Source organism: Panthera leo, chromosome C1 (genome assembly GCF_018350215.1).
Source record: "Panthera leo isolate Ple1 chromosome C1, P.leo_Ple1_pat1.1, whole genome shotgun sequence".
In the NCBI taxonomy this organism is placed as follows: Eukaryota; Metazoa; Chordata; class Mammalia; order Carnivora; family Felidae; genus Panthera; species Panthera leo.
The window spans coordinates 217292873-217312087 of NC_056686.1; the positions used below are offsets into that span (position 1 = coordinate 217292873).

Genomic DNA, 19215 nt, shown 5'->3' on the forward strand with positions numbered 1-19215 from the left:
TAATAGTGCCATAGAGTTGCGTAGCACTGGTGAGCCCCGAGCCTCCTGCTGGGCTGCTGGTTATGCATCGGAGCCGTCGAGGGACAGGGACGGATCCGCCACGGAGCGTGGGAAGCCCAGGGGCACGTGATTAGATTCGGGAAGTGCTTTCACACAGCGTCCCACAGCATTTCACAGTGACCCCAGTCCTCGCCAGTCCTCGTAGTTCTTCCATTCTCTGCCATTCAGCGCATCAGCAGCAGATTTCTAGATGCTTAGCCTTCTCATTCTAAAGCCAAAGCAAATTCTTTGTCAGGGCCAGTCCCTGGGGGAACGAGTGGCTACGTGTGTTAGCAAGAGACGGAAACACGTTTCCGATCTCATTTTTATTTTTCAGTTTTCATTCTGTTTTCAAACTCAGTCGAGTGCCTCAAAGACTGCACTTCAGGGTTTTGATTTTGCCTTCCTTCTTTTGCTTCCCATCTCCCATACCCTTGGGCGTGATCTGTCTGTCGACTCACTATAAAAGTAATCTAACACCATTAATCAGAAAAGACAGCCGTTGCCCTCCGCATGCTTGCACGTGAGGGGTGCTGCTTTGATAGCCCAGCACGGTGGCTGGTGGCATTGGGACTAATCACACGTTTCCCTTGGAATAATTGGCTGCGACGGGACGTTTATGCTTGGATCTTACACTCTTTTAGAAAACGCTGATTTGTGGATGTCTTCTGTGTTTTGTTCTCTCTGATAGCAGTGCTCGTGTGTGTTTGCTGTGTGTGAGATCCACCTGGGAAGCTTGTCACAACACACTTCCCCAGCCCCCAGCTCTAGGTGCTCTGACGGCCGCCTAGGTCAGGGTGCCGTGGTCCTAAGATGCACATCAGGTAACCGTGATGCAGGTGGTCAGCACAGTAAGGGTGTTGAAAAATCGCCCCGTAGGGGTGCCTGGGTGGCTCAATCAGTTACACGTCCAACAACTTTGGCTCAGGTCATGATCTCACGGTTCACAGGTTCAAGCCCTGCGTCAGGCTCTATGCTGCCACCTCAGAGCCTGGAGCCTGCTTCGAGTCTCTGTCTTCCTCCCGCTGCCCTTCCAACACTCACGCTTTGTCTCTCTTTTCTCTCTCTCAAAAAAAGTAAACATTTAAAAAAAGTAAAATAGAAAAGAAAAGAAAAATCGCCCTGTAGAGCAAAGAAAGTTAAACAGAGCCCTGACTTAAGATGACTGGTATCCCGTCTATGGACTTTTTATTCCGATGCGTTAGGTTAATTTTCAACTCTCCTTAGCCTGTTCTGCTACATAAAAACAGCCCCACCATAAAAACTAGCCAAGAGGAAAAGGTTGGTGGTGTTCTTTAAGAAGTCGGAGTACTCTAAGGGCGCCTGGGTGGCTCAGTCAGTTAAGCATCTGATTTCCACTCAGGTCGTGATCTCACTGTTCTGAGTTCGAGCCCTGCGTCGGGCTCCGTGCTGACAGCTCAGAGCCAGGAGCCTGCTTGGGATTCTGTGTCTCCCTCTCTCTCTGCCCCTCCCCTGCTCGCGCTCTGTCTCTCTCTCTTTCTCCCTCTCTCAAAAATAAAATAAACATTAAAAAAAATTTTTTTTTAAAGAAGTCAAAGTACTTTTCACCATAGAGGCGTCCATGAGCTCTGTGGATTGGAGAATTCGTTCTAGGAATATACTCCCCACGGCAGAATTCCACTACAACAGAAGGGGTGGGTGTTCCACAGAGCTGTTGAAGGGGGAGTTTTTCCTGCACGGCCGTGGAAAGCTAGGACAGAAATGGTGACAATGAGGGGCGCATTTGCCCTCCCGCCCTTCACGGCCCTCTGCTCTGGGCTGCACACCGCGCTGGAAAACGAGAAGGCCAGAAGGAAGAACTCGCATGGGGAAGGATGTATTTCACAAGCAGCAGTGGGAAGCCAGAGGGTTCATACATGTAATATATTTTACTTCATTTGTTAGTAAAGGAAAAGGCATCAAAAATTGATTGATGTTAGCCTTTCTTGTTACATTAATTTTTCCCAGGAATGAGTTTCTAAGCAGATAGGAAAGGCATCCGAGTCCTTGATACACGTTTCCATATCAGAAAATCCTGTCAGTGGGGAAAGGGATTAGATTAGATTAGATTGAGTAACATTCCTGCCTATCAACTTTATTTCAGAAATGTTTTAATGTTACTCACAGTTTTCTAATTTATTTTTTTTATATTTATTTTTGAGAGAGAGAGAGAGGCAAGTGAGGGAGGGGCAGAGAGAGAGGGAGACACAGAATCCGAAACAGGCTCCAGGCTCCGAGCTGTCAGCACAGAGCCCGACGCGGGGGTCAAACCCACGAACCATGAGATCATGACTGAGCCGAAATCAGACGCTTAACTGACTGAGCCCCTCAGGCGCCCCAAGGTTTGAAATTTAAAGTTGAGGGATGTCTACATACCCTTTTGTTTCATTTAGAAACTTCAAGTTGACTTGGTATTGAGTTGTAACAAAAGTAAATACGTAGTTTTATAGTCAGGATGGTGTGAACCTGGATTTGTAACCTGTCTGGAAATCCCTTTCTTTATTCTTCATTAATGTCTAGCTGCGGAATACCTGCCAAGCGGTCTCCCGATGCCCGACCCCGTGAGCAAGGCTCCCGTTCCTCGTGGGTGCTGGGTCCCTCCCACAGGCGCTCACTCAGCCATCCTGTCGGCACACGGTTCAGGCACTCGGGATACTCATTTTAATCCGGTCTAACCCTCCCAGTGGCCTTATAAAGTATGTATTTCTAGGCACATTTTTAACAGCTGAGGAAGCGGAGTGTCAGTGGATTAAGCAACCAGCTTAAGGTCACATGATAGAGCATTGATTTGGAATTCGGACTCACCTCCACGACCCCCTGGCGTCTCCTTCCAGTTTTACCAGTTCTGTGGACTGCTTTCCTTCCTCCTTGTTTTTAATTTTTTTTTAACGTTTATTTATTTTTGAGGGCGAGAACACACCAGCAGGGGAAAGGCAGAGAGAGAAGGAGACAGAGAATCCCAAGCAGGCTCTGAGCTGTCAGCACAAAGCCCAGCACGGGGCTCGATCCCATGAACCATGAGATCGTGACCTGAGCCGCTCAACTGAAGGAGCCCCACCCCCCACCCCACTGTTTTCCTTTTTCTATCTCGAGAGCTGGTCAGGCCTCTGACATGTAACAGCTCTTGTCTTAAATCAGCAGAAACATCCTTATAGAATGAGAGCAATTCGAGATAGGTCAGGCTTTGGCTGGTGGAACGTGGGTGCAGAGGTGAGGAGAGAAGGGAGGTGGGGTCCCAATCATTCTCTTTTCTAGAGGACAAATTAGGAAATCATGAAATGCATCCTCAGGTTTCATTCTGAAAAATAAAGTTGGAAGACAGGATGAATGAAAAGCTAAGACAGAGGGGCGCCTGGGTGGCTCAGTTGGTCGAGCATCCAACTTCGACTCAGATCATAATCTTGCAGTTCACGGGTTCAAGCCCCGTGTCCGTCTCTGTGCTGACAGCTCAGAGCCTGGAGCCTGTTTCAGATTCTGTGTCTCCCTCTCTCTCTGCCCCTCCCCTGCTCCCGCGCTCTCTGTCAAAAATAAACACACATTAAAAAAAGAAAGAGAAGCTAATCAGAGAATCTACCCCCATGAGAAACATTTTTTCCATGATGAACTTTTGCACCGAATTATAGATTGAGCAGAAGCTATTTCTGAATCTTCTGAATGCAACTTCGTACCGGGCCATGACTTTCAAGGACTTAACCCTGTGAACCAAGACCTGAAAACTAGTTGACGTGGGCCAAGGCATTACCCCACTTGCCCGTGGCATTCAGGCCGCTGGAAAACTGGGACTCCCACGGCACCACCGTAACACGGGAAACAGGAAAACTGCGGAGGAAAAGCAGCCGTGGACCCGTGGCCACGTGCTTCACCCCGCGGGAAGGGCTGGGCATTGCCTGCAATCCTACAGTGACCTGTACTGACAAGTAACAGTGACTTGGGCAGGTGTGATTAGCTTGAGTGTCCGATCCCCCCCGAGTCGCGGCAGAGCAGATCAGAAGCACGGAAGCATCTAGGGGCACGCTAAGGTTTGTGTTGTCCTGGGCCTGTCATTCGTTCGCTCCACGAAGGAAGCCCAGTTTACAGCCCAGCTAATGCTTCCCTGCTGATGTGTCCCTGCGTCTTCATTCGTATACTGATGTCAGTTTTCTTCTTTTCTTCATTGAAACAGACAAATGGTTATGATGGAGAATCATATGGATCCCAGTCCCTGAATAGAAGATCTGGCAGGGTTAGTATAGAAAATGTGCATGACACAAAATTCAACCAGGTTGCTGCAGCGGTTTAAAGAAAATATTGCTACATTTAGCTTCCTCGTGTTTTTGTTTTTTTCCCGTGTGATAAAGGGTCTCTCCCCACCCCCACCCCCGGCCAAGCACGTGAATGAGTGGAAACTAATGGTTTTCAGCTGGGAAACATTCTTAGAAAGTGGGACTTCGGACATTCTAAGTCTCAATGCAAGAGGCGGATGTTAAAAAGAATCTCTTCAGCTTAGAAATATGTAGGATCAAATACTCACTCCGTCATTATTTTGTTGCCCTGGGTGTACACGCAGAATGCGTATAGTAAGTGTATTCAGCTTTCACGTATACCTCCCATCTGACATTCTCTCCCTCCGTGCCCACCTCTCCCTGGTCATTTTAAGGACACGCACGTTCGAGTCCGTGTTCCCCTGGACCCTGACCATGGAATGCTCCCAGGGCAGGGGTCAGAGACCGCAGAAGGGGCAGGGTCATGAACGTTCTGTGGCGGGAGAAAGGAGAAGAGGGACCGGCAGCAGGAGACAAGTGGGGAGGCCTTTGGATCTATCTAGCAGGGAGGTCACAGGGGACTTCACAAGGTCACAAACTGCATATATTCTAATGAAGTTGCATGACCCACTTGCAGACCCGTTGTACATTAAATTATCTAAAATCTTCCTAGTCCTACATTTGCTTTACTTTTCATCTTATAGTAAATTTTACTAGTTGTATAATTAGTGTTTCTTCTCATTTATCTTACTTGTATTAAGATATATCCTATCTGCACTTGAATTCTGTTTTCAGGTGTCAGAGGAGTTTCCCAGTCCCACTGTAGCTTTCTGAAACTGGCTGATGAGTTTAGCCTCTCATCCTCTTAAGGATTGCATACACCTCCGTTTCATCTAAACTCTCCTCATTCCAGACTAAAAAAACCCTCCCCTTTTAAAGGCCGTGTCTTCCTATTTATGTTTTTTATGTTGACGGCCTTTGGATTTCCTCCAGTTCTGTTATGTTTTCCTTTAAGGTAAGGCCGCCGTCTGGGGATGGAAGCAGGCAGCACACCATTCTGTCCTCGTGTGGTGGGGACAGCTGTGTCTCCTGTGCACTGATTGGAGCTGGCTGTACAGGACAGGCTGCAGGACTCTGCTGGCCCCAGACTGCTCATTGGGGTTATGTTGACTAATTAGCAACTTCTTCCCCCAGAGGCATAGTTTTCACCATAATCCTAAAGAATCATCGCTTAGAGCTGGCAGTTCCTTGAGAAGTTCCATCATCCACTCTTTCTACCCAATGCCACCTTCTTCTCTAGAGTACCCCGGTCAGTACGAGGTAGCATCAGTGAGCTATGTGCCATCCGTATGTCCATATTTCTTAATCTTTGACGTTTACGTTGAAACAGTAAGCTTTAACAGTAAGCTAAACAGTAAGTTAAAAAAGTTAAACCTTTTGATTTGGTTTAGGATTTGAGCAATGCCTCTAGAAATCAAATGCAAAAGAGCTTGTTGGTAAAATTGCTCACCGCAGAGTAAAACGGGACATAAAATTGATTTCATAAACAGTGAGGAAACGGAACAATTGAAGAACCAAATAGCGTATGTGCACGCCGCGAGTTCTGTGGGAAGGTCCCAGGGCGAGGATGGGCTTGGAGAAAAGACTGGAAGGGAGGGAGGCATTTCACAGATGCCAGCAGCACACGTCCGTGGGGAGGAGTAAAATAGCCAGACTGACCACAAGGGTTTGGAAGCACCTCTTTCTTCCGTGAAGGAATTGAAAGTCTACGTAGAAGAATGACCTTGACCGTATCGATGAGCATCTTACGCCTTGTGTGTAACATGCATACATACTGCCTCCCCATGCAGACTCTGACCTTTATAAGGTATATGCCAAGTCCCCGGAGACCGCTGCGGGTCTGGGGGGTGGCTCTCAGCTACATGGGTGCAGCTCGCTCAGGCTGCAGCCACCTCCCTGCAAATTCGGCTGAGCTGAGCCATCAGCTGTGTCAGGCCCAGGAAAGATGGAAAATATTGCACCAGACATCATCTTCGTTACCTAACGAAGTACGTAATAAGGAAAGTCCCCGGTGGGAAGTTACAGGCGGCTCATCAGGAGATTGAGTTGAGTAAGTAATTACGAGTAATTTGAGAGCTGAAATATTGTGAAAACCAGTACGAGTTAAACCATAAGACATCGCGGGGATGGAAACACCAAAATACAAAATACAGCTGAGGACCTCTGGTTGTTGAGAAGTTCTGCCGTAGCCGAGTGTCTTGATTCTTAAGCTACATTGGTATTTCTGGGGCACTGATACCGGTGTGACTTTATACACTGGTGATTTTATATTTGCCTTTTGGCCAGGACAGGTGGTGCTTTGGGGGACAGTGAGGAAGTGCTCACCACTTACAATGTCTTCTTTGGTTCTCAGAATTCCAGCTACAGCAGCAGCGGTGAGGGCAGATTCTCTACTTTGTCATCAGCCAGAGAGGAGACGTTGGTTGGTTTTCATTTAAATCTTTTCACATCCTCTATTCAAAAACCACAGGTTTTGTAGCATGCAGTGTTGTGTGTGAATTCAGTTCTCTTCTCATTTTTCATGCCTGTTTTACTAATCTTCATTTGGGTGGATGCTGAGGTCAGGTTGGGGGCACTAATTGACATGATGTATTTTATGCAGGCTTAGCCCACTGTCTTGCATTCGAATCCCTATTTGCATTCAGCTGGGTACAAGGAAAGAAAGTATTCATGTGGGTGTTTGTAGTCAGAAGTAATCAAAAGGGGGGGGGAAGAAAACCTTATCATTCTTTCCTTGAGAGTTCCTGAAAACAGAATTACTTTGTAGGGTGCATGTAAACTTTGTGGCAGTTTCTCAGGGACAGACTGGACTAGGGATAAAAACCACATCAAATCCAAATTCAGATGTCTACACAGTAGAGTTCCTTCCCACACTTTAAGGACATGCATCGATCTCGATGGGCGCAAAGATTTCTAAATTATGTGAGAGCCCTAATAGAGAAGGTTGGTTTGTTTTCCATCAGGCCCATGCTCACTGAGCAAACACTAGGGAACCTAGTGTAGGCAGGACTATCACAGAAAGATCACACAGGTAACGCGTGAGATAGGTGGGTACTGTGGAAGCATTTACTTCTAGAACAGAAGGCAGACCCAGCTACCAGATACGCTGGTGCAGCATAAATGGGACAATAGGGAGAAAGGAGTGTCGCAACAAAGGATGTGAACTGAACCTCGAAGAGTACACGGGGAAAAAATAAATAGAAACTAAGGAGCTAAAGCGGGTAGTTCCTGGTCCTTCTCCCCTGTCCTGCCTCATCCCCTGCCCCCTTTCGTTCCTGCTGCAGGGGGCTCCAGACACGGCTGGCCTTTCCATTCCCCCATCAGCTTGCTGGTCTACTTTCCAAACTCCACGGTTGCCTTTCAGCCCCATATGTTAATAAGAACTCCACCCTTTCTTCCCCCAGTAGGTGAATTTTGACTGAAAACAAGATCAGCTGTAATCACCAAAGTATTGGTGGGTTTCGCCATCTTGAATTTTTTGTGTATTGTGTGAATTTCAGTGGGAGATTTTGCTGTTTCCAAAGAGCACCTCGTCGTCCAGAAAACTTGACTTCCTCGTCACTTTCTGAGCTGAGAAACTTGCTCTGAAGTAGACGATGGTGTTAGGTAGCTAATATGTGGGTGTGAATCATTCACCCCAGTTCAGCACGTCTCCAACTCACTTAAATTCGTTTAAGAGAAATAACCCACATTGGAGTCAAAATTAGAGCCGATCCATTCAAAACGTTAAACGTCAGAACTTTCCTGAGGCCACATGTCCCACCCTTGTTCTGCCCGAGGTCTTACTGTACTCACCGACCGGCAGAATCTTCTGGTAATTACCGTGTTCTGTAGGTATTATATCTATTCCTGCAAAACACATGGGCATGTTTCATTTTAGTTAAATCTAAAACAGAAAGATATTAAGGTAGCACGGAGTGTTGAAGACTCCTCTAAATGACTTCTCCAGTCTTCCAGATTTGTCAGACCTACACCCTGGCATGGCGGCCACAGCCGTGGACGCCTTCTCCCCCTTGGCACTTTCCACGTCCCACAGAGGGGTTGACAAGATGGCCTCTACACACGGTGTCCTCTCAACCATTCTCTCAATATTTGTGTCAGACGTTAGAACATTTCCCCCCTGGTCCGTCCCCCCACCCCACCTCCAGAGTTCCACTTGCCTGCCCCTCAGGTCAGGTGGTACAGCTTATGCAAGACATGGGAATGTTAGGCACAAGTTATGGGACCTTGAGGGGATGGCAGGATATCTCCAGGTGCCATCAGGCTACTTGAATGGAGCCACTTCATCTTCAAGGACTGTCCCGTGCTTGTACAATTAGTAGAATACTGCCAAGATGACTGGCTTCTTCTTCAAGGAGCCTTCCGTTTGGATAAAGCATTTTATTTGGGGAAACAATTTGTATGGTAGCATTCCCCGGAGACGTTGCATAGACTGTTGGTCTCAGAATTAGACCCCTGAATTAGACCCCACCTTCTGTGAATCCTGAACACATACGCATTGTGTAAATAGCTAACTAAGAAAGCCAGGTCAGAGGTCCTGTCCAGTGAAATACCTTGTTACATAAAGGCTGATACCTCTGCCAATCCTTAGTTTTGAATTTTTCCATCCGAACTTTAAAACTCAGAGCTCAAATTACAAAGACCTCTCAAACCCCTATGGTCTGGCTGTCGGTTAAAACGTAATGAAATGTAGTTTTGCCTGTTTGTTGATTCAGAACTCCTGGTTTGGTCCCGTGTCCTAGTTTTGTCAATTAACCGGACCGTCTTTATTTCCTTCTGATCGTCCTCCTTTCTCCCTCCTCCGTAAGTGCATGCCCTTAACCGATTTTGTCGTAGAAGGTAGCTGTGTGCGGATACGCCATACCATTGTACCTTTGAGGTGAAATGAAGCTGTGAGCCCTTCTCCCCTCCTTCGCATTTTCTCTGACTACAGGGACTCTCCTGCTCGGACCTCGGGCTTCCCAGGGGCGGCCTTGCTCTCCTGTCTACCCAGAGCGGAAATCAGGTCTGTCCTCCTCCTTGTCACCCGCTTCCCTTCCTCTTTGCTTCTGTGGGGTCACTTCACTCTCCGATCAAATGTACGAAGATACTTCAACCTCTTCCATGTCAAGTCCAGAGAGCAGAGTTTAGCAGGTGTTTTATTTGGCTTGACTAACTTGCTGAGACTTTCGTCAGCGTTGTAAGACATTATCAAAATCATTTAGGACCTTATATAGAAAAAGGAGCCTCTATTAAGTGTGTATTTCCAAAAGCTCAGGCCCAAAGAATTGGTCTCTTGGGGCTCTCTCCTCCTTTTCCAGCAATTGTTCCCCATTTGGGGTTTCATGTGTTTCTTTAAAAATATTTTTCTCCTGTAAATGTGTCCAGGAAGCAATTTGGAAGCCTTTGTGCCTAATCTGGTTCCTCCATCTTTGAGAAGTGGGAGAACAGCCCTATTTCTTTGGCTCAGTCTCCCCTCTGTTTCCTGGTTTGTTTTGTTTTGTTTTGTTTTGTTTTCACAAGGCGGGTGGGCGGGTCAGGCCCTGGGCTGTAGGTACAGGAGCCCGTTGTCTATACAAGGAACTCAGCATCAGAGCCCCGCACTCCTCCTCCCGCAGAGGTTGAACCATATCTCCTTGCATTGCTGTCTCCCCTGCCTTGCTGAGTGATTCATCCTGGGTCCCGCACATTCCCTGACCGTCTTGGTGGCCCTGCACTGCGGGCTTACGTGGCCTCTGCTTGTAAATGAGTCATGATCCTATTCTGGAACTCAGGGTCTGGCCGAGCCAGGAGCTGCCCTTTCACTGGGGCACATGCCCGCACAGGCGCGGCTCAGCCCGGGTTGGGATATGGGTGTGGGTGTGGGCTCCCCGTTACAGGGACGTGCCAGCCCTGGCCGGCTGGAGCAGTCTTAACAGCTCCTGTTGGCTCCTGGAGACCGGGACTGGGATCATTTGATGGAAATAGAAGCGCTGTGTCCGCAGCTCTCTTCCTGTGTGGAAATTGATGTATTAACACCCTGGAGTGCTTTATTAACCTGGGATTTTGAGTTGTGGGGTTTGGTTGCTGCTGGTGACATTTTCACCTTGTCACCATTCGCTCTCACTCCCTGACTCTTTCCTCCAGGAATGCCTGAAAAGAAATGGCTAGAAAATAGTCCTATTTCAGAGATCCTGGGGACGTTTACTATTTTAAAGTTGGATTTGTGTCTCTGTGATTTACTGAAAACCCTACGTCGACTTTTTTCTTTCCTTCTGTTGTACGATAGTTCAGCTGTCGTGATTACTGAAAGCATCATGATTATCTTGTCACTGTTATTTGTTGCTGTTTTCCAAGGCTTTTAAAACCTGCCTTTCGCTCTCGTTCTGCAGCCCTCCTATCTGTACAGTGCTGCCCAGCCTCCTGCAAGTTACCGGGTGCGTGTGCTGCCTGCCCCAGTCCCCTGACCTGCTGCCCCCCCCCCATCTGCCACCCCCGCCCCCTTCCCCATCCCTCCCCTGACCTGCCCCTGCCCCATCCCCCCACCCCCACCCCTGCACAATCCTCTGACCTGCCCTCCACCCCCGTCCCCTTCCCCCCCCACAATCCCCTGACCTGCCCCCCCACCTCCATCCCCCTTCCCCTACAGAGGCCTCTGACCTGCCCCCCCTGCCCCCAGCTTCCTTCCCCCCCCAATAGTCCTCTGACCCTCACCCGCCCCCAACCCTTCTTACCCCGCCACAGTCCCCTCACCTGCCCCAACCCCCCTTTCCCCCCATACTCCCCTGACCTGCCTGTGCCCCCATCCCCTTCCCCCTCCCCTCCCCCCCTGCACAATCCTCTGACCTGCCCCCGCCCCATCCCCCAACTTATCCGGGCCCCACTGGCCCCCTCGGGGCCAGGGGCCAAGGGCATCTCACACCTGCTCTGGGAGTGTGGCTGCGCGTGTCTGCAGGTCACCACCTGAGAGCTCCCCCTTTACAAGAAGCCTGTAGGACCGGTGATGTCTGTCAGTCCCCTTTGGCTGGATCTGGGGTTCTTTCTCCCCGCAGCTGACAGTAGCTGTCATACTGCCTCAGGCTCCGGGAAGACACGTGCTCGCATAGGATTATTAGCCAGGAATGGAGCAAAGGCATCATTTACTTTGCTGGCAGAAAGAAAGATGGCTTTTGATTTGTTTGGTAACCTCAACTGATGTTAACCCATTGCGCTCTATGACTTTGTAAATTTCCAGTTTTAAATACAAGGCACTTCCCCCTTGCAGGAAACCCTCACTAAACAAAGTAGTTCTGCTGTATTGCTAATAAGTTTCTGAATTTATCAGAATTCACCCCTAAGAATTAGCATATATAACTGGCTGAACAAACCAGCCATGTCCTCAAGGAGAGATAGGGGAATCCAAGCTCCTTTCAGCCGGGCAAAGTTCGGTGTGGCCATGCACAGTCCTGTAAACCCCCATTCGCCTTCAGTGCCTAATTACGTGAGATTTCCAGGTTAATCAAGTATTGTTTTCTAGTTAGCAATTTGCAAAGAATTACAAAATACTGAACTATCGTTATCATACTGCTGTATCCCGAAGTTTCTTCATACCAGCGCAATTTTCTGCACGTCAGGCGTGAGGATGTCATGACAGAATTCGGGATATTTGAATTATCTGCTCACTTTAAATCTGGATTAACAGGTTTTTCCTTAGCAAGGAACGATTTTCAGAATGAGGCGTTTCAAGGAGCTACTGGGGGGTTGCACTGCATGCCAGTGAACAGCAACTGGTTTCTCTCTTAGATTTTTGCATGACCCTGTTGTGTACAGCTTTGGCCTCTGTGGGTGGTTGAAGGCCTCCCCTGCTTGTTTTCCATCGTGATTTGTTCCGAACGTGTTCTTCTCTCGGGTCAGACCTCCTTAGCTTCCCTTTTCCTGTGTTCTGGGCACCGGTGGAGAGGGAAGGGCTCCCTGACCTGACGGTCTGTTTTTGTCACAGGCATCTGTGTTCGATGACATCGGTCCCGGCGGGACACGGCGGGGTAGCGCCTGCGGTTCCTATGCTGTAAGGCATTTTCTGTGGTTTCCGAATTTTCTCCCGTGTGCTGCATGACCCTGACTGGCTTACCGGGCACAGTCCCAACCCCTGGAGATTACTAACCAGAGTTACAGGGAGGAAACACTATCTCATCTCAATTTCCCATCATAGTGAGGCTGGGTCATGGATGATGTGAATGGCGAAGCCTTTGGTTGGCGGGTTAGTGTCCTCACACGTTAGTTTACATTGAGTTCAAGGGAGAAGACCCACCTCAACTGAGTTTCATCCGCTATTTTCCTTGCAACACGCTGACAGTACTAAGTAGTGAGGTGCCCTTAAAATAATAAAAGGAAGAAGAGGGGAGTTCCACAGGCTGCAAATTATTTTCGCCTCTGGATACTTGAGGAAGGTGAACAGATTTATTAGAGACTCGGGATGTTACACGTACATAATTTCCTTTTATTTTGCTGTCTTTCCACCTCTTCAAAGGATTTGAAATGACAGACTTGGCTATCACATAAGGGTGTAGCTAGTCGTGCAGGAACTACTTGTTGAATGAAAAAAACGAGTGAATAAATGAGTGAAAGAGGGAAGCAAAATAGAAAAAATGGAGTCAGTCTGTGGAAGGGGGAAACCAGTTGGCCCATCCTGAGGGGCAGCGGAAACTGAATGGCAACTGACCATATGGGTCCTTCTGCCTGCCAGGGCTCCCCCTCCGGTCCTGTGAAAATGTACCCAGGCCCCATGTGAAATATAATGGCTTGCTAACCACTGCTTGAAAGTACTTTTATAATGTTGCTTTCGGTGTTAATGGGCTACTTAAGTGGTTAAATAATCCAATTTATGGTTTACTATATTTCATGAGTATTCAGAAATTCTTACAAAGCCAATCAAACCTACAGGCTTCTCTAGAATGTAATTTTTATAAATATCGAAACCCAATAATTAATTGACGTAGCATTGGTTTTTGTTGACATTTAATTAACCATTTTATATTGCATAACATTTTATTCTTTTTAAGATTTATTTTGAGAGAGAGATGGAGAGAGAGAGAGCAGAGTGGGGGAAGGGGGGAGAGACAGAGAGAGAGAGAGAGAGAGAGAGAGAGAATCCCAAGCCCTGTCAGCACAGAACCTGAGATCATGACCTGAGCCGAAATCAAGAGTCAGACACTCAACCGACTGAGCCACCCAGACGCCCTTATTACATAACATTTTAAATGGGGTGGAGCCCACTGTATTAAGTCTTTTTCTCAGTTCTTAAACATGTCTGTAGGCCATTAAGAAGCTCACAGATCATGCCTAATGCGTGCATTAGCTCTGGCCTGCATATGATGGATGAAGTGCAACGAAATGGTTTTCTTTTATCAGAAAAGAGACAACATACTAATTCTTCAAGAGAATGAAACTTGTCGCGAGCCCTGGGTAGTTTTCCTGCGAACGAAGTAGAACTTCGGATCAGGCAGGATGTGTGTCCCATCCACTCTCCTTCTATATGGCCTCTGCAGGTGGACTTTTAGACCAGCCACCCCTCCCCCATTCTTACCGGGGCGTCGCTGAGCACTCTTACTTGTGTGCTTTCTGCCTCCTGTAGGAACCACCTGGGAGCCATGGGGTTCGGGAAGTTTAAGGAAGTGAAAGGTCTTCTTGTCCTGACAGCACAAATGTCTAAAATCTAGCCACGTGTCCCTGGCATCAAACCATGCCGAAGAAGTCAGAGGGAACAAAAACAAATTCTTTCTGCGCTTATCACTGCACTCCCACGCAGAAAGAGCCCCACGTGAATTTGTTGAATTCAATTGGACAGATTGGACCCTGGGGTTGAAAATCCCTCACATCCTGTCCTGCAAGGCAGGGTGGAGCGGGGGGGACCCTGTGTTTCGACCTGAGTCCAGGCTGACCCCCCCCCCCCCCCCGCCCGCCTGCACAGGGTGGTCCTGATCCCGCTCTGGGACGCTGGTCCCCACCTCCAGAGCATCCAGCTTCTGTTAGCCTCCCCAGGAAGGGTTAGGGTTAGGGTTAGGGTTAGGGTGCATGTTTGCAATTAAATGACTTAATTACAGTTTAACAACTAAATGACTGGCTCACTTTCAAGTACCATTGTTTTGCCTGAAAACCTTTCTATTTTATACCTTCCTCAACATCCGTAAGGGGTGTGTGTGTGAGGTGGGGGAAGGACTCGTGGCCGTGAGTGAACTGGCGGGAGTTAATTTGACACGCTGGGGGGCAGTCATCACCACCAGTGCGCTCTGAGCCAGGAGCGTGCAAGTTGCTTGTAGCAGAAAGTGAAGTCGGGGAAGAGAGTGATGTCCATACTCCTTGGCACCTCTGTGTGGCCAGTGTCCTTACGATTCCATGTCCCCGGTCACAGGCTGATTAGCTTTTCCAAGGTCCCATGGCGAGTAAGAGATGAGGCCTGGACAGGATCTTTATAATTTACATCAGCCCCGCATCAGCCCCACTGGCTCTCAGACACCAGCTGCTCAGAAGGTGGCACCTGGACCCGGGTGATACTGACCTGAAACTTACTTTTCCCTGTGAGATCAGGTCAGTTGACTTGAGAGCCGGTTTTGACTAGGCGTTTGGAAAAACGTGGGCCAGCAAAAAGCCCGGTCAACCACAACCTGTCCTATCTCTGCATGGTGAACCGGGACACGAATGACCTAGGACGCAGTAGGATTTGTCTCTAGGACAGTTTTCCTCTGGCTTGTGACCGTGAACCCAAAAGCAAAATTCTTCTGCCTTAAAGCACTGACCTTGGGTATGTTCTTTTATGTTGACCAATAAAGCAGAAGGTGAGACTAGGAATGGTGGTGAGTTTCTTGTGAATGCCAAATGTGATAGTGATTGTTGCATAGGGTGTACGTATGGATGTATTTTCTGTGCACCTGTAAGCGTAAGTATACAGTAGATACTAATGGGGTAAAGAAGCGAGAAGGACGATGGGGTAGGGTGGGTCTGGCTGCTTATAGTCTGAAGTTGGTTTTGTTCATTCAACAAGTATTGCTTAAATGCACCCTGTGCCTGGCCTCATCCCGTCCCTGCAGGGAATTCAGGGAATAGACAAAGACCCTGTCCTCAGGGGATTACATTCTGGTGGAAAGATGTGCAAGCTGAAAGGTGGTATTTAAGATGAGAATCACGAGCACCTCTGAAGTTCTGTGCCTAGAGCACAGCAGTAGGGAGAAGGCCTGCACGTCCCCGGGGGGGCCGTGTGGGCAGGGCAGAGAACAGTCTGCTCCCGCCGGGGTGCACGGTGTCCCGGGGGGCTGGATGGAGGGGCTCACCGCTGGGCTGTGCAGGTCTCTGGGACGACGTCCCTCAGACCACGCCACAGACCGCTGGATGACTGCGGTCCTCAGTCATGTGCGTGTTCGAATGCTGCCTCCCGGCTCCCTCTCCCCTCCCACCTCGCTCGAGAGGCAAGTAAGACTTGAAAACACAAGAACAAAAACACATGGCACCGTGTCTAGGGCTGGAACAAAGGTGAATAAAAATCGAAGGTAAGAGGGAGAAGCTTCCAGATCGGCTACTTGCTGTGTTTTCCTTTCCCGGAAGAGAGAAAGTGCAGGCGGACAGACACCTTCATTCAGGCCACCAGACCAGGCAGTCTGGGCCATGCCTTGATTTGGTATTGACCCTAAATCTTACTTTGTTTTCACTTGGAATGAGAGAGAAAGCAAACTTCTCCCCTGCTAAAAAAGCCAAGCACCCCGTCCGGCTGTCACTTTCTGTGCTCGAGTGGAAGGACTCATGTTCTCAAACACACAGACCTGTCCGCGCGGACGAGGTGGCTTTCTGTGCGTAAAGCAGGCGTGACTCCACAGCCGACTTGAACGGACGCTTTGTGTTACTTTCTTCTCGCTCCCCAGGAATTCTGTGTCCTTTTGATACTAGGACTAATTTTTTTTTTTTTCTGTTCCTCGCGGGCCTTTATTTGAAGCTTGGAGACACAGCTTTCCTTTTCACGGGGAGCCTGGTGTCCGTGCTCACCCCTGTCTTTTCCGCACTGCACGTGGCTGACCTCTACTAACGGGCCGCTGGTGGGGGCCTCCGCTGTCGCTGATCCCTGCTGACCCTGTCCCTTTGTTTCTGTCTGCGTCCCGACGGCGGGCTGCACGGGCAGCCTTCGGAGCGCGGCGGCCACCTCAACTCCAGCTCCCGAGCCTCCTCCAGAGCCAGCTCGGCGCGGGCCAGCCCAGTGGTGAGTGTGAGTCCTGTCCTGTCCTGCTCGGCCACCATCCTGCTCGTCCCTTCTCCTCCTCCCCTCTGCTCTCTACCTCGCTGTCCTGCAGAAGGGACCCTCTGCCTCCAAAAACCCAAACCCAGCATAAAGTGGGAGGGCTTTCCTAAGATTTATTTCAGGTCTAAGCAGAGACACAATTGGGAAAAATGCTCCCAAATTTGGAATATTACTATTCCGTGATACCAGAATTGCATTGCTAAATATCTAAAGTTAGCGGTTATCAAGAAGTTAACGGTGCTCGGGGCTGGGGTCTTCCTGGGAAGGAGGGAAACTTTGTCCAGTGGGGGGAAATGTAGCCAGGCGTACTAACGTGTTGTTTTTTTATGAGTGAAGAGTTGGAAGGATTGGCTTTTAATATTGTGTTTGTGATGTCGTCTGTTACCGGACCCAGATAGTTTTTAAAATCAAGTATCGCCTAGAAGGGTCGTGGTGTTCCTAGCTCTGCCCCGCCCCCCCAGTTGCTCAGTATCGAAAAACTGCAGGGGCACCCGGGTGGCTCAGTCGGTTGAGCGTTTGACTTCGGCTCAGGTCATGATCTCGCCGTTCACGAGTCCAAGCCCCGCGTCAGGCTCTGTGCTGACAATCCTGTACTGACAGAGGATTCTGTGTCTCCCTCTCTCTCTGCTCTTCCCCTGCTCATGCTCTGTCTCTCTCTCTCTCTCTCCCCCTCTCTCTCTCAAAAAATAAACATTAAAAAAATTTTTAGGAAAGAAAGAAAACTGCAGAGCTGCCCTCCTGTTCCTCACCATCTAGTCCCCAGCCTTTCAGTGTCCTTGTTACGTATTTTTCCCAGGGTCTTTGCAATTTCAGACGTTTGGTACGAGGCCGCCACGCAGTCTCTTTATAGGAAGGCCGTGCGGGGCAGTAGCCCGGAGGACATCTGGGAAGTGGGCAGGCACAGAGTCCGGTGGGCAGGAGCTGGGGCTGTGTGGCATGCGTGCCCGCCCCACACGGTAAGGATTGCCACATCAGAGGACGGTGGCACCCTCCGTGATAAACCCCGGCTGTAAGAAGGCAAAAGGGGCAAAGTGGGTCCCTTGCTCTGCTCCCCACTTAGGGAGAAGCTTGAACGTGGTTCTTAACTCAGTTACACAACACCACGATTAGATGTGTTGACGCCTAAAATTCAGGAAGCGTTCCTGCTAATCAGAGAAGAGGCCGTGGGGCTGAGATCTCCCGCTTGCACAGACGTGCCGCTGGGCACTGGTTTCACGCAAATACAGATCCCAGCTTCTTCTGGGGAAGCGAGTAAAGGGATGCCTGGGAGCCGAGCGCGTGCGGTCGAGGATGAGGACACAAGAGACGGACCAAAGGGACGAGGATTCTAGCAGGAGGGCCTGCTTCTTTGTGGAAATGAAGACTCCCCACTCCGCGTCGACACAGGTGCCTGTACCTGCCTCTGCACACGCTTCGCACGCCCCCCTGAGCCCCCCTCGCGGCCTTTTGAGCACCCCCATCCTGGAGAGGGGTCCTGAGGAGAATAGGAGAAGCCACGGCCTGAATGAAAGCTCAGGTGCTCGCAGGGGGGTGTGGGGGCCAGACGCCCCCACAAGGACCAGTTGCAGGAACAGGAAGATCGTCGTCGTTCAAGGTCACGTAGCTTCGGTTTTTAAAATCGGGCAGGTTGCTTTTTATGGGTCGTCCGTGAGTGACCCAAGAACAGTTTTTCTGAACTAGGGAATCCCTGCTCACTGAGGTCACGGTGCGCCACCCTCTACGTCCACTCTTCGTGGTGTCCTTCGTGGCCTGGGGTAGCACAGCAGATACAGGCTCAGCCACGCGCAGCCTTAGAACCCCTGGGAATAAAACGTTCCCACGATAAACTTAGCGGAAAGTCACTCTTCCTTAGGCACGATACCCTCGCACGCTCGCTCACCCTTTGGAAACCAATGAAAGTGTTTGCAGTTGGCAGAAGGTGGCTGTGGCCCGGCTTGCGAAGGATCCCGGGCTCCCTTCGCACAACGCTGGGGCGACCACTGGGACGCATGGAGCTGTAAATGCCACGGTTATTTGACTTCTTCAACATCATGAAGTCACAGAATAACGGGGCTCTATCTAGTCCCTTTGACTGAGGAGACTGGGATCAGATACAAATTTCTGTGCCATGTGCTTCCCATGTTTGTGAAAAATTTTACCCACGTACAATGGGTTTAGTGGGTCACCGTAACCAGAGAGGTGGGCGTTAAACGTGCCCCTGGGACCTGGTGACTAGCGATGGACAGCCTCCCTGTGACCTAGCTGCGCCCAGACTCGGAGCCCGCGCCCTCGGGAGCCTCTCCAAGCGCCATTGACGGGGAAAAGCCACGGGAACAGAGGCTGTGAGGGCCCCCCCCCGACTCTAAAGCGCTCCCTCGTCTTAATTCTGTGTGTTGTTTACAGCCAAGGAAATGTAACTGTCCTTACCCGTGGCTTCCCTGAGCTCCGAAGGAAAGGTGGGCAGAAGAGCTCACAGTGTGGGAAGCTGAGCTAACTTCCCAGTTCGTTACAAACACATAAACCCTCCTTTCCCTTCCCTGAGTGAAGTGCTCATTCACAAAGGTCAGCGGATCATCACCCTGTTGACACGTTGAACGAGCAAAGGTCAGCATCTCGCAGACTGTGTGCGATGGGCCATTCTCCAGCTCCGTCTGGGCGCCCAAAGAACCAGGGACTGGT

At 49.6% G+C, this 19215-nt stretch overlaps 1 protein-coding gene across 23 annotated transcripts in view; it reads left to right on the forward strand.

The window, feature by feature from the left end:
- Positions 1-19215, forward strand: part of LRRFIP1 (LRR binding FLII interacting protein 1) — a 140212-nt gene that overhangs the window by 88722 nt on the left and 32275 nt on the right. For 5 of the 23 annotated variants that reach the window (XM_042950681.1, XM_042950682.1, XM_042950686.1 and 2 more), the window contains one exon: positions 16441-16518. The exons of 13 other annotated variants lie outside the window; for them this stretch is intronic. In XM_042950681.1, coding sequence (XP_042806615.1) covers positions 16441-16518 — 78 coding nt within the window. Of the gene's footprint in view, positions 1-4201; positions 4262-6693; positions 6763-9273; positions 9346-10690; positions 10736-12276; positions 12343-16440; positions 16519-19215 lie in introns of all 23 variants that reach the window. 5 more of the 23 variants (XM_042950677.1, XM_042950678.1, XM_042950680.1 and 2 more) reach the window with 3 other exon arrangements.